Source organism: Pogoniulus pusillus, chromosome 3 (genome assembly GCF_015220805.1).
Source record: "Pogoniulus pusillus isolate bPogPus1 chromosome 3, bPogPus1.pri, whole genome shotgun sequence".
Lineage (NCBI taxonomy): Eukaryota > Metazoa > Chordata > Aves > Piciformes > Lybiidae > Pogoniulus > Pogoniulus pusillus.
In genome coordinates, this window is record NC_087266.1 from 11362222 (window position 1) to 11387695 (window position 25474).

General features: G+C 45.8%; 1 protein-coding gene across 1 annotated transcript in view; it reads left to right on the forward strand.

The window, feature by feature from the left end:
• The window catches only part of AMOTL1 (angiomotin like 1), a 66882-nt gene that overhangs the window by 19288 nt on the left and 22120 nt on the right, over positions 1-25474 (forward strand). The window contains exons 4-6 of the mRNA XM_064170168.1: positions 11426-11714; positions 17316-17460; positions 18483-18572. Coding sequence (XP_064026238.1) covers positions 11426-11714; positions 17316-17460; positions 18483-18572 — 524 coding nt within the window. The remainder of the gene's footprint in view (positions 1-11425; positions 11715-17315; positions 17461-18482; positions 18573-25474) is intronic.

A 25474-nucleotide genomic window follows, 5' to 3' on the forward strand; every position in this document is an offset into this window, starting at 1 on the left:
AAACTGGCTTGGTTTCTTCTCCTGTGCCATATCCCAGCTTGTAGTTGACCCCATGGGCTGCAAGATACCTTTACAGTCCTATTACCTGGGAAGATTTGGGTGACAGAAGTGTTTAGGAAGTGGAAGCAGTCCTGTTGTGCTCATCACTTGCTATTTCTAGGTCTCTAGCAGCTGTACTGCAGTACATCTCTGTGCACATCTTGGACTGCATTGCAAGATCTGCTTCCCCAGATGTGGAATGAACACAGTTAAAATGCAATTTCACAAAATGGCTTCTGCCCCAGACATTTCTCTCTATGGAAGAGGATAAGGCAGGTTGCCTGGCTGGGGACACCAGCTTGATCTCTGCTAGATGGCTTGTCTGGGCAGCAGCTCCTGAGCACTGTTGACTTATACTGATGGGTTTCTCCCAAGCACAAACCCTCCTGTGCATCTGCTCTTGTTTGCTGCTTTTTCCTCTCCCTCAGTGGGAGCTCACAGCCAGCCATCTGCCTGGGATGGAGGAACTTGATAAATGAAATTGAGGTAGGGGATTAGCTAATTTCATAAGATTAATGGAAGAATACGGTTTGGAGAGCCTGTTTTTTTCTGTTAGAGGAGCAAGTGAGGTGAGAAATTCCAGCTTTCATCTCTTTATGAGGCTTTGCAAAAGAAACCAATGGAAACGGAGCTTTGCCCACGGTCAGAAGGGAATCTCCTGTATCCTAATATCTCCTTCTCTCTGTCTTGGCCACATCTGTTCCTCAGCTCTTCCATTCTGGTGTCCTTTTGACAGGAACTGTGCAAAGGCTTCTCTCTTCTAGAAGAGAGAAACACAAGGCTGCACTGGTCCAGAGGAAACACCCTTGCATACCAGGGATGGAATAGACCTGTAGGATTACCAGTCCCCCAGTCCCCACACCTTAGTCCTTCTGTGATGAGGGAAATATGATTGGAAACCCACAAATGCTTGCAGGGAGCTGTTGAAAGAGGTGGGATAACTGCAGCTGCTGCTTAACTTGCTTTTGTGGTTTAACTTTTCTTTGGCTCATGGCTGGTTTTAAAGGGAGTGTTGCCTTTATAATCACTGTGGTGAAATCTCACAGCTTTACTGTAAATCCCAGACATTTGATACTGTTCTGAAGATCTCCTAGAGTCATATGTTGTAAATTAGTCTTAGTGACTTCTGCTTTATGGACATGATGGTTGCAGAGCAGAGCTTGAACTCTGAAGCTTAAAAGGCCAAAAGAGCTAGAAGGCAAATAAAAAGGAACCAATATTTGTTCCTGTTTTAAAATACCAGTCAATTGCATGATGCTTGGGGTCCTGACTCATGACTTCTACATGCTTTAAGTTGGCCAAGTGTAGTAGCCTCTAGAAAATCTTTCCTTTCCTAGATGTGCAGCTATTCCTGAATGTTGTCATTGCTAACTTTCCTTGGAAATAATCTAATTTAGTCTTTTACACAGTGCTGTGTATTAATTCCAATTTGTGAAACGTTCAGTCCTGGTGATTATAGCATTCTCTGTCTGGAGAATCCATCATGGCCTTTTCAGACTTGTTCCACTAGGTAATTGCCATTTTCTGGCACAGATCTGCATCTTAGTTTTAGCTGGTATTTTCTAGTTACCAACTGGGATTTGGAAATACTTCTGTCAGCTACAGTGAGGAGCCCTGTGCTGTTGTACCTTTAATGCATTTAGCAGATGCCCTGTAATTATTTCACTGTTGTCAAACCCCCCTTTTTCACCGTGGAAAGCTGACCTGGATGCCAGCTGAACAGAGGCTAATCAGATACCACCTCTGCAATGCAACTCAATATTCCTCGTTTGCGTAGCTCATTAACGCTTGCAGTTTCAGGTATTGGCACCCCAGGAGCTCACCACCCAGCTCATTACCCAGTCAGGCATGTGAGGGTAGTTATCAGCCCAGGGTATGATTTCCCACCCTTTTACTGTAGTTTGCTGTGTTTATTCCTAGGTGGATGAACTTGGACCTGCTCCAGTCTGGATTGTTTCTCTGTGCCCTGCTTAAGCAGTGATCCAGATTGCTCAATGTAATGAATCTTCTTTGCTCCCCGTGGCCCATGTCTAATCCTGGTATCTTTTATTCAGAATGATTTCTTTCTCTGCACCATTAATTAAAAAAAAAAATATATATATAATGCAAATGAAACCTTGACCTGAAACAGCACTGCTAATTGAAGAGAATTAATTCATGGCCAATCATGCAGACACCTTTTGATTCTCATTTAACCCACGTATTTTGAAAGACAACATGCAAATGAAGAATGAATCTAGACTGTTTTAAAAGATAGCCCTTTTTTTCCCTGTGCCTTGTAAAATTCTACCCTGTGTGGATGTAGAAGCCTATATTTAACTGCTGGAATAGTATGTGGCTTCTCTGGTTATTTGTGTATTAACTGCTCCCACCACTACCACTGTTTTCAGACAACCTGTTGATATTTACTCTATCAACCACAAGTCTGTGGCCACAGAGGGGACTACAAGGAGCTCCTTTTCCTCCCTAAGACACTCCAGGCAGGCAGGCAGGCACACTGGCAGCAGTGGCCAAGCCAAGGGATGTCACACCCAAACTGACTCCTGACATTTCTCTGTGAGGATAGCCTCAGCATGAGCGTGGGCTGTACTTCCAGCTGATGTGGATGCTGGCAGCTCTGCAGAAGAGCTTTGAGTCCTCTCCTTCTGCTTTCATTAAAATAAAGGAAAGAGAAATGAAGCTACTCCCACATTTTGAGTGAAGCCCATGTCATTTCTCCTTACCCTTCTGTGTTATCCCAGCTGGTTCCTCTAGAAGTGCAGAGGTTGAGCAAGGCACTTTTTTCTTTGCTGAAAACCTTATGGACTTTAGAGAGTACTTATTTTGAGTGCGTATCCCTGTGAAGAAATAGAATATCCTGTCCTTCATTTGTCTGCAGAGGACATGTTTAATATGGCATGGGTGTTTGCAGATGATTATTTTGCCCTGCAAATCTTCATGTAATCACCCCCAAAGAGGCTGGGCCAAGTCTTCCCAGCACTATTGAGTATCACTAACGAAACAGTGACTTCTGGAGATGAGCTTGCAAAATGGCTTTTGAAGTAAACTCTTGTGTTTACAAGGTGCTGCAACTGTTGTTTGTAAGTCAAAAGATACCACAAGGACTGCATCTTGGCTGTGAAAAGTCTTCTTCCATCTCTGACCATGTCATCATTCTGTGATTGATCTAGAGCTGTGTTTCTTTGCACCATGACCATCAGACTGGGATTACTGACTTTCCCAGTCTTGTCCTTTTCCATCATGGTGACAGTGCTGGTTTCCCTATGTCATTCACAGCTACAAAGTGTGAAGTCTGCTTCATGACTGCAAGACACTATATCTGAAATCAGGCAGGTGCCTGAGTCTTGAGGTTAGTATCCAGACTCAAGGTTCCTGGTCAATGGGCAGGAATAATCACCTTTTACACACATTTTACTCTCATTGTAAGGTAAAAGTCTAAGGCCGCACCCCATAAATGCCTCTTTCTCTGACAGTCTCAAGTTGTGCCAGGGTAGGTATAGGCTGGATGTTACGAGGAAGTTCTTCCCAGAGAGAGTGATTGGCATTGAAATGGGCTGCCCAGGGAGGTGGTGGAGGCACCGTCCCTGGAGGTGTTCAAGAAAAGACTGGCTGAGGCACTTAGTGCCATGGTCTAGTTGACTGGCTAGGGCTGGGTGCTAGGTTGGACTGGCTGATCTTGGAGGTCTCTTCCAACCTGGTTGATTCTATGATTCCATGATTCTATTCTATGATGACTCACCTGGAGCATCCACAGCAGATTTGTCAAGTTGTGAGATGAGGTCCCCCAGGAGAGTCTTCAAGAGATGAACTAGGCCAGTCTGCCCTAGAGGCAAAAGAAGGATGAGCTAAGTGGATTAGAGGAGGGCATTTTAATTATGAATGTATAAGTGCCATGGTATGTTGGAAACAAAAGTCTCCTTCACTGGCTACTCTTTATCCTTACGTAGAGGAGAGCTGCACTGTACCTCTAGAAGGGCAATGGTGAACTTTCCAGAATATTTACAGACATTTTCATTTCCCTGCTTTCTTATACTGCCCTGGTTTATTGAGCAATAGCACTTCTGTATTCAGTATTTCCTGACAGTCAACTTCATCATTAATTGTCCTTTCAGAATTTATTATTCTTCCATACATCTACTAATTCCCCCTCCAGTTCTTGTGGTCATTCTTACTTCCAAGGGTTCCAGTAGAACAGGCTCGTTAAGACTATGCTGAAGTGTGTGGGCTTGGATTGCCTTCACAGAATTACAGAGTATTAGAGGTTGGAAAGGACCTCCAGAGGTCATCGAGTCCAACCACCCTGCCATAGCAGCATCACCTAGGGCAGTTCACACAGGAACGCATCCAGGTGGCTTTTGAAAGTCTCCAGAGAAGGAGACTGGTTGAATTTTGAAGGGTTTCTCATGAAGGTGAGATCCATGGTCATATATTTTTCTGAAGACACTGGATGAGGCAATTAGTGCCAAGGTCTAGTTGACTGGGTAGGGCTGGGTGCTAGGTTGGACTGGATGATCTTGGAGGTCTCTTCCAATGGGGTTGATTCTATGATTCTAATTATTACATGTATCACAATCTGTACATTGTTTCTGCAGTCTGGTGACCCTAGCATGGTGGACCATGAAAGGCTCACTGCCTCTCTGGGGCTCCCCATTCCAAAACCTGATCTCCTTAGTTTTAATTTGCAGTGCATGACAGAAGTATTTAAGAGCCCTACTTCTACAATAATGTCAACAAAAAAAATCACATCAAGAGAAATGTAGCTGCAATGTTGCAAAGATGTCCAAAACTCTTAATGATCCTCAATTTCAAGCTTTTAAGAAGGATATTTTTTGATGAAAATCTGTATGGCTGGAAGATTTTTAACCTGCTTTCATGCAGAGTATGATCAACGTTTAAAATACGCTAGAAGCATTTTGAGAATGTCATTCTTTACTAAGTCTGAAGGAGCTCAGGGTAATCCTGATTGCTGTGTTTCTGTGGAGCATTATGTGAGCAGTTGGATGTGAGCTAAGCTGATGTTCTAACTCTCCTATTTCGATGAATGTGGATTCATTAGTACAACTTGCCATGCTGGTTTTATTGCATATACACTTGGAGATATTGCAGTAGGCTTAATCACAATTAAATTGGGACAGATGAAGCAAGTAAAAGGAAAGTCAAAAACGTGTTCATTTTGTTGAACAGATGCACTTTTAGAGATGTGATGTTGGATTTGCAAGCTGGAAAGCACTTTAGACAATCTCTGCTGTGGCCTGAGTTATTGAGACTGGTGTGTGGCTGCTGCTACAGGGCATAAATCTTTAGTATAGAATCATAGAATCAACCAGATTGGAAGAGATCTCCAAGATCATCCAGTCCAACCTAGCACCCAGCCCTATCCAGTCAACCAGACCATGGCACTAAGTGCCTCAGCCAGTCTTTTCTTGAAGACCTCCAGGGATGGTGACTCCACCACCTCCCTGGGCAGCCCATTCCAATGCCAATCACTCTCTCTGGGAAGAACTTCCTCCTAACATCCAGCCTATACTTCCCCCGGCACAACTTAAGACTGTGTCCCCTTGTTCTATTGCTGGTTGCCTGGGAGAAGAGACCAACCTCCATCTGGCTACAACCTCCCTATCTCCACAAATGGTTTGTAGTTCAAGAAAATGGAGATTATGAGGAGCTCTTCTCACTCCATAGTGTAAAGGTAGACAGACTAAAGTGCATGTGGAAAGGTTAAGTTGATGGGAAGCCAAGATTTCCTAAAAGTAGTGTCAGGTATTCCTACAAGTGTTTAAAGGATGTATCTATGGCCAAAGAATGTTATATTTTATTATGGAAAAAGAAACTTTCTGTATCTCCACAAGTTTACATTCAGAGATCAATTTAATTTGTATCATTCTAAGCTATTCCCATGAGCAAGTGAGAAAACCTGTACCTGCAGCAAATCTGTATCTTCATATGTATAGCTGTGTCCAGGCAGCTGGGCTTTTCTTGCATCAAGTCAGCTGTGGACTCTATGTAGCTCAATTAATCGTTGTGGTAAAACATCCAGGTGTAGACTGGCTGTGAGCTGCTCTGAGGAGGTGCTACATTTACACTCAGTTGTGGAGCATCTTCTGCATTGTGTGACAGCTGTTGCTCTGCCCCTCATTATGTTTTTTTATTGTTGTTTTTTTTAGGGGAAAAAATCCAGTCTTGTGATGGGCACGGAGTGCCTTGTTGAGAGCTGTGCCAATGGCAGGCTGTCCTTGTGATTTGCCAAGCAACTTGGCACAGAGCTTACTGGCTCACATGGCTTTCAGGTTGCCAGGTACTGCTAGGAGATGTGATTTTGGTCTCAGGAAGGTGAAATGAGTCCCCCAGGCCAGTGTGACCACTCAGGGCATGCTGCTGTGACATCCCAGCAGCAGGCAGACGTGGCAACGTTGGAGAGGCAGTAAACTCCAAAGGCACATGGGCAGGGAGTAGCATCTTAACCCAGTGGTAGTCACTGGGAGCTACCTTGGGACCACCAGTTTAAGAGAATTTCAGGGGAAGTTGTGGCTAGTTTTGCAGTCTTAGGCTTCTGAAGGCCACAAAGCAGATACAGCAGTCAGAAAATCACCTTAGGGTAGGGAGTACATGCTTCTTTCCTTTCTAATCACACGTGCAAGAGGGCTAAGGCAGCCTAACATCCTGAATTAAAATGCTATACTCCCCACTGGAATTCCTTCCCCTGCCTCCTGCTAAGGTGTTGAGCACACACCAGGTGTGTGGAGCACCACAGTAAATCTCTACAGTCAGCACGGGGGGAAGAGCTGTGGAGTGGTTTGGGTTTTGTCTCCAGCTGCAGCAGTGTTGGATGAGGAATGATTGTGTGTAGCTGCTGCTGCAGTTTCCTTTTTCCTGTTTCTCTGTGCTGTCACATTTCTGCTGTGGTGTGCACTGTGCAGGCACAGAGGTGGGTGAGTGAAGCCAGCATGGGCAGAACCTTCACCATCTGTGGCAGATAAAACTTTGCAAAACTCCCCTTGGGAGCTGTGTCAAAACATATGGAAGACAGTGACATCATTTGAGACAACCAACATGGCTCCAACAAGGTCAGTTGCATCTGGGGGAGGTTTTGATTGGGTATTGAGAAAATAATATTCACTGAAAGAGTAGTCAGTCATTGGAATAGGCTTCTCAGGGAAGTGGTGGAGTCACTGTCCCTGGAGTCTTCAAACTATGTGTAGACATGGCATTTCAGGGCGTGATTTAGTAAGGTCATAGTTGTGTTAGGTTGATAGTTGAACTCAATTTTAGAGGTCTTCTCCAACTGAAACAATTCTGTGATTCTATGAAATCAGGGTTAGTGGCCTTCTATAATGGAGTAACTGTGTCAGTGGGTAAGGAAGGGGGATGCAGCTGTCATCTGGCTAGACTTCTGTAAGGACTTCGATGTGATCCTCAACAAACCCCTTGTCTCTAAATTGGAAAAATATGGGGTTTATGGAGGGACTGTTAGATGGGTAAGGACTTGGCTGCATAGCTGTGTCCGAAGAGTTAACAGTCAATGGCTCAACGTCCAAGTAAAAAGCAGTAATGAATGGTGTCTCTCAAGGGTCCTTACTGGGACCAATACTATTTCATTCTTTATCAGTGTCAGGCAGTGGGATCAAGTGCACCCTCAGCAAGTTTGCAGACAGCACCAAGCTTGAGGGAGGAGAGGCTAAAGAGGCAGGTCCATGCAAATGCTGTGAAGTTGGAGAAGTCCATGCGCCTGGATGAGAGTAATCTCCATAGAATCATAGAATCAACCAGTTTGGAAGAGACCTCCAAGATATCCAGTCCAACCTATCACACAGCCCTATCCAATCAACTAGACCATGGCACTAAGTGCCTCAGACAGTCTTTTCTTGAACACTTCCAGAAACGGCGACTCCACCTCCCTGGGCAGCCCATTCCAATGCCAATCACTCTGGCAACAACTTCCTCCTAACATCCAGCCTATACTTCCCCCAGCACAACTTGAGACTGTGTCCCCTTGTTCTGTTGCTGGTTGCTTGGCAGAAGAGACCAACCCCACCTGACTACAATGTCCCTTCAGGTAGTTGTAGACAGCAATGAGGTCACCCCTGAGCCTCCATTGTCAGTACAGGCTGGGGAATAAACAGATTGAGCGCAGCCCTGTAGAGAAGGACTTGGAGATAGTGACAGACAAGAATATGGACACGAGCCAACAGTGTGTGCTTGCAGCCCAGAGGGCCAGTTGTATCCTGGGCTACACGTCAGAGGAGGTGATTCTCCTTCTCTCTTCTGCTTGGGCAAAGCACCACCCGATGTAGTGTGTCCAGCTCTGGAGTTCCCAGCACAAGAATCATAGAATTGTTTTGGTTGGAAAAGACCTCTAAGATCATTGAGTCCAGCTGTTAACCTAAGACCATTGTGGCCATTAAACCGTGAGCCATCATGCCACGTCCACATGTTTGTTGAATACCTTCAGGAGCAGTGACTCAGCCACCTCCCTGGGCAATGTATTCTCATGTCTGACCGCTTTTTTGGTAAAGGAATTTTTTCTAATACCCAATCCAAACCTCTCCTGGCACAGTTTCAGGCTATTTCCTCTCATCCTATCACCTTATACTAGAGAGACTGCTCCTCACCTCACTGTAACCTCCTTTCTAATAGAGAGCAATGAGGTCTCTGCGTCAGCCTTCTCTTCTCTGGACTAAACAATCCTGGTTCCCTCAGCTGCCCTTCATAAGACTTGTTATCTAGACCCTTCAGCAGCTTTGTTGCCCTGAGATAAAGGCCAGGATGCTGTTAGCCTTCTTGACCACCTAAGCTAAAGAAGGACATGGACCTGTTGGAGCAGATGCAGAGGAAGGACATGAAAATGGTCAGAGGGCTGGAACACCTCCCATAGCTATGAGGAAGGGCTGAGAGAATTGGGGATGTTCAACCTGAAGATGAGAGAAGACTTCAGGACAACCTTATTGCAGCCTTTCAGTAGTACTTGAAGAGGATTTATAAGAAAGAGAGGTAGGCTTTTTACCAGGGTCTGTGGTGATAGGACAAGGTATAAAGGCTTTAACCTAAAAAGGGGTAGATTTAGATTGGATATATCCAATAAACTCTTTTATGATGAGGGTGATGAGACAGTGTATCAGGTTTCCCAGAGAAGCTGTGAAGTATCACAGTATCACAGTATCATCAAGGTTGCAAGAGACCTCATAGATCATCAAGTCCAACCCTTTACCACAGCTCAAGGCTAGACCATGGCACCAAGTGCCATGTCCAGTCCTGCCTTGAACAGCTCCAGGGACGGCGACTCCACCACCTCCCCGGGCAGCCCATTCCAGTATCAGGTTGGATGGGGCTTTGGACAGTCTGATCTAGTGAAATAAATCCTTACCCATGTCAGGGAGCTGAGTTTAGAAAAACCTCCTGTCCCTGGGAGCTGCCCAGTAGGAATGGCCTCTCTCCTGTGCTCCTGAGCTGCCTCCGTGGATGTTTAGTTTACCAGGGGAGACACAGCCTTAGGGCATATCTACTTTGTGCAAGTGTAAGCTATCTTGAAGCCAGGGTGAGCTCAGCACAGGTTTTCTCCATGCTGAGTGCACACGGCTTGGTTGGGATCTTCCTCCAAGGACATGGAGTCAGGACCAGGATTTGTGCTGCTGGGCAGGTTAGCAGTGTGCTTTCTGTTAAGGAATGGGCTCATTGTTGGGCTTTGCTCCATTTCAGTACTTTTCTGTGCCATGAGTGGAATCACTGGGCAGAGCACCAGAGCTGGGATGGCAACAGGAGGCTGTGTGTGCTGCATCTTGAGAGCTGCAGAGACTTACAGATAAGACTGGAGTGCTGACTGTCTGTGCCGTTGTGTGGCTTGGTAGCAGCAAGCTTGTTAGAGCAGTGCTGTTTGCTTCTGGGATAAGACTTTCAGATTACCTTCACTTTTCATTTCGTTCTGCTGCAGCTGAAGGCAGTGATGAGTTGTCAGTAGAACTAGCCTGGTGCCGAGAGCTTTTTAAAGCCCTATTTTGACAAGTTGTGTAGGTGCTGGAGATAATAGTAATTGTATTTATTATGTATTTATATAGCACAAAATTATGTCTGAAAAGTAGTATTTGTGGATCTTTGAGGCCAAATGGGGTAAATATGTCTGTTTGCTAAGATTCCTGCCTCATGTAGGGTGCAGACATAAAGGCAACGGTAGCTACAGCAAGCCCAATAGCTTGTGGTTAAGCTAAAATACAGCTTCCAGAAGGTGCTTGATTGCAGACTTCAGATGGAGCCCTGTAGCCAGCTTATTTTCCAGCCAAACTAGGCGCTGACACAGATGTCCCATGTGGTCTGGGTTGAGTCTCTTAGACAAGTATGGTGTAGAAATTTCACAACTTTGGCATCTGGGCTGAGGAGTGACTCAGCCTATACACAGCGAGGCTCTGCGTGGGGTTGCTCACCCTGGCCAAGGCTCTGAGGCTACCTGTGTAGTGGGTGGAAGGATGAAGGTGGGTCTGGTGCAGACAAGCTTTGACCTGCTCCCTGCCTGAATTTCCCCCTTTGAAACAGGGGCAGCCTCTCTTTCCCAGTTTGCACAGCTGAAATGCAGGACAGAGGTGAGTGACTCCAGTTCCTGCCTGACCACCAGCTGCAGGGATTCCCTCCACTGCTCAAACATCCTTTTGGGTTATTCTTCAGCCATTGCCAGTTGTGGCTTAAGGTGGATTAAGAAGGAGCCACACACCCTCTGAAAGCCTAACCCATAAGCAGGTCTGCTGCCAGCTCGCTTCTTATCCTTGCCCGACACAAGGCTGGTGGGTGATGGATGCCGTTAGTCAGGGAGTGACAGAATGAGGTCTCACACTGGAAGATGGCTTTTGTGACTCGCCATGCCTGGCCAGGGCTGTGCCTCCAGCAGCTCTGCAGCAGCCCTTCCCTTGCCACTCGCTGCAGCCGCTCGGGGACGCTGCTTCAGTCACATCACTTCCCTTTGCCTCCCAGCTCTGCCGCTCAGCCAGTCTCGCTCCAGGCAGAGAGTGGGGTTTGAAGGGTGAGTAATGCATCCTTGTGTTTCCCTCAAGCTTGCCGGCTTATACTTCCCAGACGTGGGGTTTGTGGCAAGGGGGGGGACCATTTGAGGCTAACTGGCTGCTCAAATACTAGCTGTGCACTTGGGCAAAACCAACCATTTTCGAGTCAATGCTTCCTTTATCCATTCGTGCCAGATGTATACATCACTGTCAAGAGCAGGCGAGGAGATGCTTTACCCAGCCAGTGTTAACGATTGTTGGTCTTTAGGAGTGACTAAGAACCAGAACCACCACTGTGCAGTTATAACCTTATTAACAAGCCGTGAAGTCATTATGTGAAAGCTCCTTTGCGCGTTTCAAGGGCACATGGCTCTAACGCCTCCCCTGTGTGTGCTTCCCTGCAGCCGACAATGCCAGCCGCCCTTCCCGCCACCACCAGTCCAGCAGCACAGCCCGATGTCTTCACAGGCCACCACCGCCACTGGCCCTCTGCTCCCTGGCACCATGTCCCCACTGCCAGCCCCTGCTGCTGCCCAGTCGCTGACACCAACGCTGCCAGGCCAGCAGCTGACACCCGATGCGTTTGCCATTGTGGAGCGGGCACAGCAGATGGTGGAGATGCTCTCTGAGGAGAACCACATGCTGCGGCAGGAGCTGGAGGGGTATTACGAGAAGGCAGACAAACTGCAGAAGGTGAGTGGAAAGTTGGGGATGGGGCCTGGGCAGGGCAGCCATGTTTTTGCTTCTGCATTCTCCAAGCTGTTCTTGGTAAGTCATGTCACTGCAGTAGCGGTGTATTATTAGATGGCTATGCCTAAACATTGCCTTTCCACGGTGGTCTCCCAGAAGTGTAATCCTGTGCCAAAAGGCCTGTGGGCTCCAGCCTTTAGGATGAAATGGGGCAGCCCATCACATGTCTCTCAGTTGGGGACTTTCTCTATTCCATCATTCAGTGCTAGCCTCACTGGACCTTTCCCTGCAAATCTCTCGTGGGCAGGCTGCTCTTGGTGCAGTTGGGTTCTGCATCATCTGCATAGTGAGTAGAACTGCAGGTGAGCAGCTTTTGAAGAGGGTGGCCACATCTGCCCTGAGTGGTCTTGTTTGCTGAGGTACACTTACGTGGCACTCTCCACCCTTTGGAAGTGTAGCAGCCATCAGGGATGTTGTCCATTATTAGGAAATGTGTTCATGGCTTTTTGTGACTGCTCTGTGGGTTTCCAAAACCCAGTGTTAGATGCCCACCTTTGAACATACTGGTTCAAAAAGCACTGCCTCCTTATCTGCAGGAACTATTTGACAGATTTTGCTCAAAACCCCTTTTAGAAGAATGATCCTGCACCCTCTCTTCTGCATGCAAGCTGGCATTTTCAGTGGAGAAGTGTGATGTCTTGTGTACTGCCTGGGAAAGGTGAAAGGTCAAATCAAATGAAGTAGGAGCAACTTAAAACCGAGAGCTCACTGAAGGCAAAGCAGAGATGCTCCCCAGATCTGCTGTCTTTGGTTCCCAAGGGCCCAAACCAAGTGAGTTCCTATACAGCTATTTAATTTATGTCTTTCCACCACTTACATATGATAGGCTTATGTTGAAGGTCTTTTTAGTTGAATTTATGAGTCTAAATAGAATTTTTGTCTATGCTGTATGGGATCAGGGTGTTCTTGGAGGCACCATTCACAGGAGAAGAGGCAGCTCTGAGAGACCATGTCTCAGTTTTGGCAAAAATCTCTGACAGTTTGTTCAAACAGGTTTGAAAAAAGACCAGTTGCTGCATTTGCCTTCTCAGCCTCCCCTTCTGCAACCAGATGAGTTGTGTTTACTCACAGAATTTCTTAAGCTTAGTTGAGATTTTTTTTTGCAGCAATGTTAACTGTTTGTGAAGATCTTTGCAAAGATTTTGAGGCTGACTTCCCTGTGGCCTTCATGGGCAAAAAGAAATATTGCAGCTATTAATTTGACAAAAGCTGCGTTGTTCAGTAAAAGGTATTTGAGTGCAATGCCCTAAAAATATTCCAATTTCCTTTTACACTCTTGGAAACTGCTCTCTCTTTATCTTGGATGCCCCACCAGTCGATTGCATCAGACGCTAACAGAAAGGTATTCAAGCATGGACTGAAGTCTTACTTCAGTCAACAGAGCATGGACTTGAGTCCCATTGACTTTGGGGGAATGTAAGCAGAGCATTAAAGTGAAACACATGCTCAAGTGCATTCTTGCTTCAGGAAAATGTCCTAAACCAAAGCCTTAATGCACAGTATCCCTCCCATGCTGTTTTTTTTTCCTGTGTGAACACAAGAATAGAATCATAGAATTAACCTGGTTGGAGGAGACCTCCAAGATCATCCAGGCCAACCTAGCACCCAGCCCTAGCCAGTCAATTAGACCATGGCACTAAGTGCCTCAGCCAGTCTTTTCCTGAGCACCTCCAGGGACGGTGCCTCCACCACCTCCCTGGGCAGCCCATTCCAATGCCAATCACTCTCTCTGTGAAGAACTTCTTCCTAACATCCAGCCTATACCTACCCTGGCACAACTTGAGACTGTGTCCTGTCCCCTTGTTCTGTTGCTGGTTGCCTGGGAGGAGAGACCAACCTGGCTACAGCCTTCTTTCAGGTAGTTGTAGACAGTTCACCCCTGAATCTCCTCTTCTCCAGGCTAAACAAGCCCAGCTTCCTTAGCCTCTCCTCATAGGGTTTGTGTTCCAGGCTTCTCACCAGCTTTGTTGCCCTTCTCTGGACATGTTCCAGCATCTCAACATCTTTCTTGAATTGATAGGGTAAGTCCTACTCTGTTTTCTACAGTCTCAAAAGTCTTTTCCAACCTGAATAATTCTGTCATTCTGTTACCTCAATTGAATGTCGCCTCTGAAAACGTGACAGTGAGTTAAATTACATACTCTGGGTCTAAAACACTCTTCCCTCTTGTTGGAAGTGGAAGGGTTATGAGGAGTACTTATTGTTTGCCTGCTCATAACCGTTTTAGTCTAGGTAGGGTCACCCTCCCATCACTTTTATTCATTTCAGAGTAGAAGAAATCAGAGGAAATGAGCTTGTCAGGGAGGGCTTCCTGGGTGTTTGTGTGAACAGATCAGCCCTGAGGGTTGTCAAATTCTCAGTCGTGTCTGAGCAAACTTTGCAGAGAGGTACAAGGTGGTGATTAATCCCTGTGCTGTTTGATGAGTTGTCAGGTTTTGTCATCTAAAAAGAGTTGGGGGAAAGAGGGGTGGTGCACATTTAATTTTGAGCTGTTTTATCAAAAGCAAAGCATTAATTTATCTTTCTTTTTTCTGTTTTGTTTTGTTGAGTGGCATTACTGTGCTGAAGTGTAATTGCCAGACTGGGCTGGCTGTTCCCCATCCAGTTGTGTGTGGGTTGTTGGGGTGGGTTGGCTCTATGACCTACCAGGCAAGAAGGAGCTGAGCTGTTTTTTCCCCTCTGTTGAAGAGGAAGGAAATCCCAGAGCTGCTGAGAAACACCAACACAATTTATGACTGCTCTTCTGCTCTCTGTTAATTTTTGTTCAGTGCTGGTGGAGGTCCTTGCATGTTCATAGCAGATAATAAGCAGAGCAGAGCCCTTGTGGTAACCAGCAGCATTGGGCAGAGCTGTTGGGCTGTGCTGGCAAATCTTCTTCATGGTAGTTAAGAACGTTCTGGAGCAGGCATCTTCTGAAGATAGCAGCTACGCCTGGGAGAAGGAAAGTACAGGAAGTGGCTGGTGTTGACTATCCATCTGATCACACTGTCTGGTTGGAATCATGTAGTTAAGGATTCAGGAAAGCACTTAATTTTTTTTTTCTAAGCCAAACATTCCTCTCAAGATGAGAGCAGCTCAATCTGCTTAAATGGTCAAGGAAAGCAGTACGAGGTAGGTTGAATGGAGATGCTGACTACTTGTAGGAAGAGAAGACTTCTGATATGCTGAGGTCACAGTCATCTAAAGAAAAAGCATTAACAGAACTAAGTAGCTGAAACTATGCTATTATTGCAGTAACTAATTGACATGCCATTTCAATTCTGAAAAATTCACATGAGGCACATTTTTTTGTTGTAGATCATAGGCCTGGAATAGAATAGGCTATGGCAGTTGGAATGGACCATGTTTTCCAGCTACCTGACCACTTCAGGGCTGTCCAAAACTTAAAGCATGTTATTAAAGGTCCAAATGGCTTGGGGCATCAAGCACTCTTTAGGAAGCCTGTTACAATGCTTGTCCAGCTTCTCAGTAAAGAAATGCTTCCTAATGTCCAATCTAAACTTCCCCTGGTGCCGCTTTGAGCTATCATCATGCATCCTATCACCGGATACCAAAGAGAATAGATCATCACCTCCCTCTCTACTTCCTCTCCTCAGGAAGCTCTAGAGAGCAGTGAGGGGTTCCCTTGGCCTTCTTTTCTCCAAACTAGATAAAACCAATGTTTTCAGCTGCTCCTCACAGGACATTCCTTCCAGCCTTTTCGTCAGCTTTGTTGGCCTCCTCTGGACACGTTCAAGGACCTTCACGACCTTTATAAAGTGTGGGGTCTGGATGCAGTACCTAAGTTTGTACATCACTCAAGAATAGGTGTCAATGCATGGGATGCATCTGGTTGAACAGGTGATGACCTCTTCCAGGAGCTGTGGAGAATTGTCACCTGAGAGCTAATCTACATAATGATCCTTTTAATGTCATACACATAGGGAAGAAGCTTCTATATGTGTGAAATACTTGCAAGCTGTTAAATCCTCACTAGTGTAACACAGGTGATGTGATACCCAGCCAGGTACTAATCCAAAACTGCTGGTCATGGGAGTCATTCAGTGGGCTTTGCACATCACCACCTGTTTCTCCTTTTGTGTCTAAGTGAGGTGAGAGCAGTATTTAGGGAAGGTAACAACTTCCTCATCATGACTCTTCCTATTTTTCCTCAGTGTGTGATTCAGAGGTGCCATGTGGCCATGCGTTGTATCCAGACAGAGTGGCCCTGGTGTCGTGAGAAGTGCAGGTTGAGGCTGCTGGAGCCTGACTGCAGGTTTCTAGACAGTGGGGTGACAGCTGTAACACTCCTGGAGGTTCTGCTCTGCAAGTATGACAGCTGGCAAATTGTACCTAAAGCTTAATGAGCCCTGGAGAGGAACCATGGGTTTGCACCCTGGCTTCACAAATGGCAAATGTGTCCCACCCACGATTCAGGAGACTAAAAAAGCACCAGATATAGAAAGGTATGTGGGAGGCTATATATATATACACCTCCTGGTTTTCCAGCCTGTGAACATTATCAAGCTTTTTTCCACAAACAACGGCCAAGCATGCACAAACAGATTCCCCCATCAGTGTTGATCATTCCTACAGCAGTGATTTTGGCAAAGATACAATACTTAACAGGACTTTAGTTTATTAATAAAGGGTTGGATGAATGAACCTGAACAGCAAAACTATGCCTGGGACTATCCTCCTGTCAGTCCTTTGGTCTTAGGTCTTAAGATGCAAGTTTGCTGCTGATAGCTTCCTCTGCATGCTCTGCTTGCAATTTACTAGATTTCAAGGAGTGAAGTTAAGAAGCTTGAAAACTCAAAACAATTTGTTTGGTCGGTTTATAGAGAGTTTCTTCTTGTATAGACAGTTTCTTCTTCAGAGAAGGACAGAAAGGAGTGGACCACAGTAGTTAGACATAGAATCAACCAGGTTGGAAGAGACCTCAAAGTTCATCCAGTCTAACCTATCCCCCAGTCCTATCCAGTCAACTAGATCATGGCACTAAGTGCCTCATCCAGTCTTTTCCTGAACACCTCCTGGGACGGTGCCTCCACCTCCCTGGGCAGCCCATTCTAATGGCAAATCCCACTTGAGCTAAACTTCTCCTGGCATAGAAAGCTCAGAGCTAAGTTCTGGATTATAGATCTGACAGAGTAAAAGATCTTGCCTTCTACAAGCTTTTATAGGAAAGACTACAGCCCATGCAGGTACACTCTTTCCTTAGTTTCTCCTCTTGGATGGTGTTAATACAGTCACCTTGGTTGCAGAGTAAAGGCAACTGAACAGTTAAATCCAGCCCAAGACTTTTTGGGAGCTGTTAGTGGGATGTCAAGAGGTGGTGTGGCATGGCAAGCTGCCCCATAGGGCATCTGCAAGGGTCCCCCCTGCAGGAACCTCCAGCATCACTGGAACTTCGTGCCATGCTCTGCCGGGGAGGTTGGTCATTGCAGAGCTGGTGGCTGGTGTGACTCATCGTGAACATCGTGCCTTTCGATACATGCTGGATAGACACTGCGATGGGATCTGTTCTTGCTGGGCTTTATCAAGAGCTGTCTCTCCTTTCAGTTTGAAATCGAGATTCAGAGGATTTCAGAAGCTTATGAAGGCTTGGTCAAGACCACCACTAAGAGGGAGTCTCTGGACAAAGCAATGAGAAACAAACTCGAAGGAGAAATTAGGAGACTTCATGACTTCAACAGGGATCTCCGTGGTATGTTACACTTGCTCGTGTGGTGGTGGTTTGTTCCCGAGTTGGTGTTCAGTTTCTCACAAGCTCCAGAGCAGCAGGCTTTAGAAGAGCAGCTTCACATGTATTTTAGATAAATGTCTTGAAAAATCAGAGCCAGCTCATTGGCGTGAGACAAAACTGCTGTCACCTCCCTGGTGGCAAGGAAACCTTCTGGCAAAATGTGAGTCAGCTTCGTATAGTGCTTTTATGTTTAGCGCTTGCCAGCAAGGCCACCTAAAATCTTGTCCAGCTCTTAAGCTGGAGAGTGAGTTGCAATACAGAGCTATGCTGTGCAGCCCATAAATCTCCAAGTTCAGCGCTTTCATGGACTGGTAGCAAGTAGGAGAAGATATCTTTTTATCTTAAAAATGTAACACTGAGGATGTGTCCTTCTGAGAAATCAAAGGGAGGATATATTTTGGAGCTATAGCCTGCCCAGGTTGGATGCCAGTACATTGGTACCTCCTCATGCCCTCTGCAGGCTCACACTTTTTGCAAGGGTGCAAGGAGGTTTGCATCATTTTTTCAGAGGAGAGAAAGCAAGATCTCAGGGAGAGCTGTCCCTGGCTGCAGAAAACTGTTTGCTCCTTTCCCATAGCATTCTCAAGAACTGGTGTCACTGGACTGGGGGCTGCCTTCCCCAAGGATGCCTTGCTTCACTAGGGGCATCAATCTACTGTGGGAAGGCAGCCATCTCCTTGCAAAACTGAATAATTCAGATTGCAAATGCTTTGTGCATTTTGCCCAGGCGCTTCATTTCTCACACTGTCCACATCAGCCATGAATGGCAGAGGCTTTTCCCCCAGTTTCTGTAAATCTGAACAAGACAGCTTCATGGAAGAGGTCAAAGGCCTCATCTTTTATGTATGTGTCAGCCTACATTTTAATGTCCTCCTTCAGAGAGTCTATTTATACTGCTCTGCTGGCATGCATCTTGCTTTCTTGGTTGGCCTACAATTTTATATACATATATTTATACTGAAAGTATTTCCTGTTTTTTGCAGAGCGACTGGAGACAGCCAATAGGCAGTTAGCCAGCAGAGACTTCGACGGGCATGAGGAGAAGTCAACAGAGGGCCTTTATGTCACTCAGAGTGAGTACTGTTCCTAACTAATCTCTTATGAAGGTGCATATGTATCTATGCAAACATGTGTATGTGCTGTGCTGGAGGGGAGTACCTCTCTGTTCCTTGTTACAGTCTTTGTGGCTTGGTTTTACCCAGCTAATTTGTCACATACCCTTGTTTAAGCCACAAACTCTATTCTTCAGGCTTTTGGGATTTTTTTCTCTCTGAGCACCAGAATCAGGCAGTGAAGCTTGGCTTATTCTTGATAAATATTTATCTGAAATTGTGGAGTGTTGCTTGTGGGGACCACCTCTGCAGATCCATGCTTTTTAGAGAAGCCAGGTTCTTCTCTTGGCTGGGATAAACCCAGATTAACCCTTGCAGGTTTGCTGTCAGTGTCAGGGATTAATAGAAAGCAGAGCAGAGCTGGACCCTCCTTTCATAAAAGATGGAAGAGAAAAAGATTACAACTTCTGCTGCTGTGATAAACAGCCGTTCCTGTCAAGTTGTAGGCTCCTATAATTGAGCACTGTGCTGCAGCATTTCCCTGCCATGTGCTGATGGTTTCATGTGACCAGTCAAACCAAACCCAAGCAGCTGGATGCTAGATGACAGTGTATCCTAGCTTTTTGTGTATCCATGACATCTTTGGCATGCTTTCAGAACAACTTGACCACCTGGAAGCTGTGCAGTACCTTGTGGGCTTAAATCCCATTGAAGATAAATGCTGTGTACAACTGATCCTTCTCTTTTGTTTACTGCACCGAGAGCTTCCTTGGAAGATGAGCTGTGGCTGCAAATCCTTGGGTGGAAAACTAGCCACCTCCATTAGCAGGGCAGCATTGCAACCACTTGATATGCCTCACTGCTGGTCCTACAATGTCCACCAGCTGCTGCAAATGCAGGGGAACTGCCTTCTGGATTCCAGCAGCAGCAGTGATGCCTGCACAGCAGCTTCACTGATAATTATGTGTGTGTGTGTGTGTGTGTGTGTACAAACCAGAAGAGAATCTAAGGCTCTTTTCCATGACTCTGTTATCTTTGCCGTATTGGCAGATGCTACAAGGGCATGTAGATACTGTGGCAATTCCAGAGGGATGATCTGTTAGAAAAATAGGGTTGAAATATAAGTCTTGTCATCTTTGGGAAGAGTTCAAATGGGGTAAGTTGCACTGTGCAAACCGCACACGAATCTGCTGTCTTTGTATAGAGACAGCCTGGCAGTGTTCCCATCTGCTGATAGCTACAAGGGGGAGTTAAATCCCCAGGATGGGCTCAATTTGAGTCATTTTCCAGCACATAAACATGCTTTGTGATTCTACTGATAAATACCTAGCAATAAAACTTTGCACCGTGCACTCGGCATATTACTGCTATCAATTCACAGCTTATGAACAAATATAGCTTTTTGGATCCTATCACATAAGATGGGCTGAATGCTTGGAGTGTCTCCTGTCTGGACTAGAGAGCTAAATGTTACTAATGCAATGCAGAGTGCTTCCAAGAATAGAAAAATGGGCACATGTAAAGCAGGTCCTCTTCAGTCATGTTCTTTGATCTGCTGGAGCACTCAGAGTAATGACCTCAATATCAGAGTATCAGCCAAAAGCACCCCTCTGAGAACCCATAAAAGGTTTTCCTTGGAAATCCTGTGTTGTTGACTGCATTTGTGTGCTGATGTTTGTGAATCTTCTCCGGGGGCAGAGTGTGAATGAGGGTTGCACCACACAGCCAACCTGGAGGCTTTACAGGCATGGTCTGTAACCTCCTCGCATCTTTTGATAGTAGAAAACTGAGAGGAGAAAGGATGCAGCTTGTTTTAGCTGCTATGTGTACACTTGTCCACAGAGACTGAAATAATCAGTTTTAGAAGAAGAAATGGGCCCTACATGTGCTCCAGTCAGCTGCTGCAGAATGACAGAATGCAACCAGGCAGGTTTGAAAGTCCCCCCTGTGCTTGGGGTACTAAAGCTGGACACAGCACTCCAGGTGAGGTCTCACCAGAACAGAGCAGAGTGGCAGAATCACCTCCCTGGACCTGCTGGCTGCGCTTCTTCTAATGCAGCCAGGCTAGGGTTGACTTTCTGAGCTGAGCTGGGCAGAGTACTCAGCCAGCACCTAATGCACTTCCAAGCTTCTATCTCAGAATCACAGAACCCTAGAGGTTGGAAGGGACCCCCAGAGATCATTGAGTCCAACTCCCATGCCAAGCAGAATCCCCCAGGGCAGTTGGCACAGGAATGCACCCAGGCAGGCCTGGAAAGGCTCCAGAGAAGGGGACCCCACAACCCCTCTGGACAGCCCACTCCAGGGCCCCATCACCCCCACTGGAAAGAAGTCTCTCCTCATGGTGAGCTCCTGTGTTACAGTTTATATCCATTGCTCCTTGTCTTATTGTTGCAACTCTATCAAGAAGCTCATGTTTGTTTTTTCCTTAAGGATAGTGGCTTATTAAATCACATTAGTAAATGCAAATCTTTGTTTTCATTAGGAAACCAAAAGCAGATTTCTACTTCCTACATTTATGTAAAACAGCCTGAAATCATGACCCTTAACATCTCCAACCCAAGTTATATAAAAAAGACTTCCAACAGCATCAGGTTCCTAAAAGTTAATATTTTTAAGCCTGTCTTTTGATGAAATGAAGAAGGAAAGATAAAACTCTTGAGAGTTTTTTAAATGCTCATTCTTGTAAATACTGCAGATGTAGAATTAATGCTGTGTTAAACTCCAGTAATAGGAAAAAACTCCCTGCAAAAGAAATCTGGCAAGGCAGAATATGCAGGGATTGTTTCTCAGCTCCTCATAGAGCTCTCCGTTAGCAGTGCAACGGTGCAGAGCTGCTGTGTGCTCTGAGGTGGAGACTAGAGCTGACAAAAACTCTTATTCTTTGTAATAACAGCAGGCAAAGCCAGGCTGCATGCCTCAAAGTATTAAATGCTAGGCATTTGTGGCTAAGAAAAATGCTGCTGTTGTATTGGAAGTAGGAGAGAGCTCACGACCCACTGGTTTCATGATACTTACGTGATGTTTTGTCAGTGAAAAACCTTCCTTTAAGGGAAGACATGAAGCAGTGACTGGTGAGGGCATATGGGCCCATACAGACAAATGAAGAGCTGAGCAGGAAGAGGCTGAGAGATGCTGTAGGAAGGGAGAGGCAGGGAGACTGTGGATGGTTTCAAGGGCAGAGAGAAAGCTTACGATACAAGAGGGATATGGATGTGCTGGAATGTGTCCAGGGAAGGGCCACGAGGACAATCAGAGGGATGGAGCACCTCTCCTGTGAGGAGAGACTGAGGGAATTGGGGTGGTTCAGACTGGAGAAGAGAAGGCTGTGAGGTGACCTTCTTGTGACCTTTCATTATCTTAAGAGGGCCTACAAAAAAGAGCTGGGGAGGGACTTTTTAGGATATCAGGTACAACTAGGGGGAATGGAACAAAGCTAGAAATGGGTAGATTCAGACTGGATGTTAGGAAGAAGTTCTTCACCATGAGGTTGGTGAAACACTGGGACAGGTTGCCCAGGAAAGTGGTGGAAGCCCCATCCCTGGAGGTGTTTATGGCTAGGCTGGATGAGACTCTAGACAGCCTGATCTAGTGTGAGGTGTCCCTGCCATGAGCTGTAACTAGATGATCCTTGTGGTCCCTTCCAACCCTGACTAATTCTATTATTCTATGATACAAATGTTTGCTATAGTATGCAGAGAATTTTGTGTTTTTCTGGGTTTTCTGGACTTAAGAGGCACTCTGTCAGAGCAAGAGGTCCTTCAACAGGCTGTTTTTTCAGGTGTCTGAGGCAAGCCAGGGGAGATTTAGGCTCGAGGTGAGGAGGAAGTTCTTCCCTGAGAGAGTCATTGGACACTGGAATGGGCTGCCTGGGGAGGAGGTGGAGTCGTCGTCCCTGGGGCAGTTCAAGGCAAGGTTGGACGTGGCACTTGGTGCCATGGTCTAGCCTTGAGCTCTGTGGTAAAGGGTTGGACTTGATGATCTGTGAGGTCTCTTCCAACGTTGATGATACTGTGTGATACTGTAAATCAGTGTCTGTGCCCATCCATGTGGTTCTGAACCTCTTTGGGGATGCACAGATAGTTTGGGCAGTGTATTGGTAGGGCCTCCTGCTTCATGGGAGTGTTCAGTCAATGTATTGCATACAATTTGTGGATATATCTCTATCTCACATATCTCAGGCAAAGGAATATTCCTGTTGAATTAATCCAACTAAAGAAAACACCCACAATAGATGGTTTTGCGAGTGGTGGTTTGAGCAGACTGAGGGTCATTTGGTATTGAGACAGGAAATAATCGGGGCAGCAGCAGAAGTTTCAGGGGTGAGTGAAAGAGGGCTCATTGCCCTCTTGTTTCACAGCCATGAGCTGCATACTAGGGAGATGGGGAAGCTGCTGCCCCCATGTCAAAGGCACCTGTGCAGGGAGCAGCACCCTGGAGAAAGTGTCATGTAGAAAAATGGGTCTGCATGACTTCTTCTTGCCCTCCAAAGGGAAGGGGAGTGGGAAATTCAATTCCATTTTTCAAGGTCAAATTCTTCTCTGACCTATGCTTCACCACATGCAAATGGAAATGCACAAGATGAAAATTAAACTACATTTAAGCTGCCTGCAGTACTTCATAGGTTAAGGCAAACCATGACAAGTTTCAGTGACTTCCTTTGACAATGGATGACCAAACCTTTCTGCATCTCTGCTTGGTCAGTGACCACAAGTACCCTGAACCATTTAAGTACATTAGAATTGGTCACAATTATTCCAGTGCAGAATCCTTATTAATGAAAGTGATCTGAGGAACTCAACCACAACGTCCTACAGCTTATCAGCCTTCTCTTGGTACTGGTATGGCCCAAAGAGTTATCGAGAGTGTGCTGTTTGTGTGTGGAATTGCAGGATAAGATTGCAGGAAGTTCTCTTGGTGTGTTTGGTTTTTCTTTTATTTCAATCTCATGGATGGAAATAAATGCCAGCAGGGATGGAAATAAATGCTTAAATTCCCAGTTCTGCATTGCTGCTTCAGGCCTGCCTTGGCCTAGGCTACTCAGCTCCAAACAACAGCTGCAGGGGGCTGTAGTAAGGCTTGGGCAGAGAGATAGATGGACAGATGGATGTAGAGTGGCTTTGCTTCTCTGGAAGGAAACATTGATGTCTGGCCCTGGCAGCCTGGCCCTGTTTAATGTGCAAAGAATTTAGTAAAGCTGTGGAAAACCTCTCCTGGCTGACTACATGGAATGAGCTGGCTCTCATTATTCATTTGTTCTGCTTGTTACTATGGGGTGGGAACCAGTTGTTGAAAGGTCTTTGGAAAAGGCAACAAGGTCCTGTCCTCATTTCAAATTCCTTCTGCCAATCACTGGGCAGAGTGGCAGGGCACGAGGGACCTGTCCTGCTCCTCAGACCCCTGCCTCATTGCCCCGGAAAGCACTTTCGGGAGTTGGCGAAGTCCAAGCTTGAGTTGGATGAACAGAAGAGGTTAACTCTGATGCCCCATCTTAGTGAATCAGTTGGTCCAAGGGTGACCAGCAGCAGCAGCTGTGACACAAACCCATGCCTATGGGTGGCACAGCTCCCCCACATGCTTGCCATGTCAGAAGCCAGAAGACTGAGGAGAGGCTGATTAAGTCCTGCAGGTATTTCTTAGGAAGGGCATGGTCACCAGAGAGCACCTGTGGAATTAGCAGCTGTGAACAGAGAGCCACCACTGAAAAATGCAAACCTGTGTAAGAAAAATAACTAGAAACTCCAAAAGGGTCAGTGTGGGAGCCAGCCTTGTTTCCAGTGTATCTCTTGCAGCCAAATTAGGCTCTTGCTGCCATCATTTGGTGTATTTTCTTCTGCTGAAAGTGATCATTCTGTACAAACAAGGAGTGTCTTTAAAGTATGTCCCATGTTACTTCTCTGCAAAATCACTAGGAGAAAAGCAGCTTGGGATGTATTGAGATGGTCATTAAGTTGATCAAATAGGTTGATACTTAGATATGAAGTGTGAAATACTGGGTGTCACATCTGAGTATAGGGAAGAGGTGACAGATTGAATGTATCTTTCTGTCTAATGCTTCTACTTCAAAGCAGGATCGAGGCTGGTCTACTTTTGTACCTAGCCATCTTGACAACCCAGAAAGGCTGTTTGTGAGGTATTGAAGCAGGCTTTTTGCTTTTTCTTCTTTCTTCTATCCAGTTAGAGTATAGAGGTAATGTCCTCAGTGCTGAGGTGCAACAGTTGGAGGCAGTGAGTGAAAAGCTATGAGATTACAACTGTAAAGAGTATCAGCTGTAGGATCACAGGTAGTTAATGAAGAACTGCAACACAAGCCTTGGCCAAACTATCTGAGTCAGAGTGATCTTAACATTGTGCAAGAGAAGAAGAATGAGAATTTGCAGATCAGAAGAAGCAAGGAGACAGGACCCTGCCCTCTGATGAATATGCTAAGACTGTCCTTGCCACCTGATGAATATGCTGAGACTGTTGCTCCACGGGAACCAGATATGGCAGACAGAATTTAGATTGGAAGAAAAGATGATTTTGCATGTGATAAAATGACTAATCAATAGATAAAAAATTTAAGCCTTCTGACAGTATATATATCCCTGTATTTTGCCTAATAAAATTGGAACTTAGCTTGCATCAAGCTGTCTCCCCGTCCCTTCGTGGCAGCAATCAACTGTTGTTCAGTTATGAGATGTGGCATTCACCTGCCAGAAAATAGAAGAAGTTAGTAGTTGGAGTCTATTATGTAAGAAGTACTTGGCCTGGGCAGAAAGTGTATGCAAAGGTAGCAGAGTAAACCAGTATTTTTAGACTTCAAAGATACCTTGTGTGTACTTGAAGAGAATTGAAGGTATGTTCAACAAAGTCCTTTACTAAAAACTAATGCAACATAGTAAACTAGGTACAAAATGTGCCTCCAGCATTTTGCAGGGAGA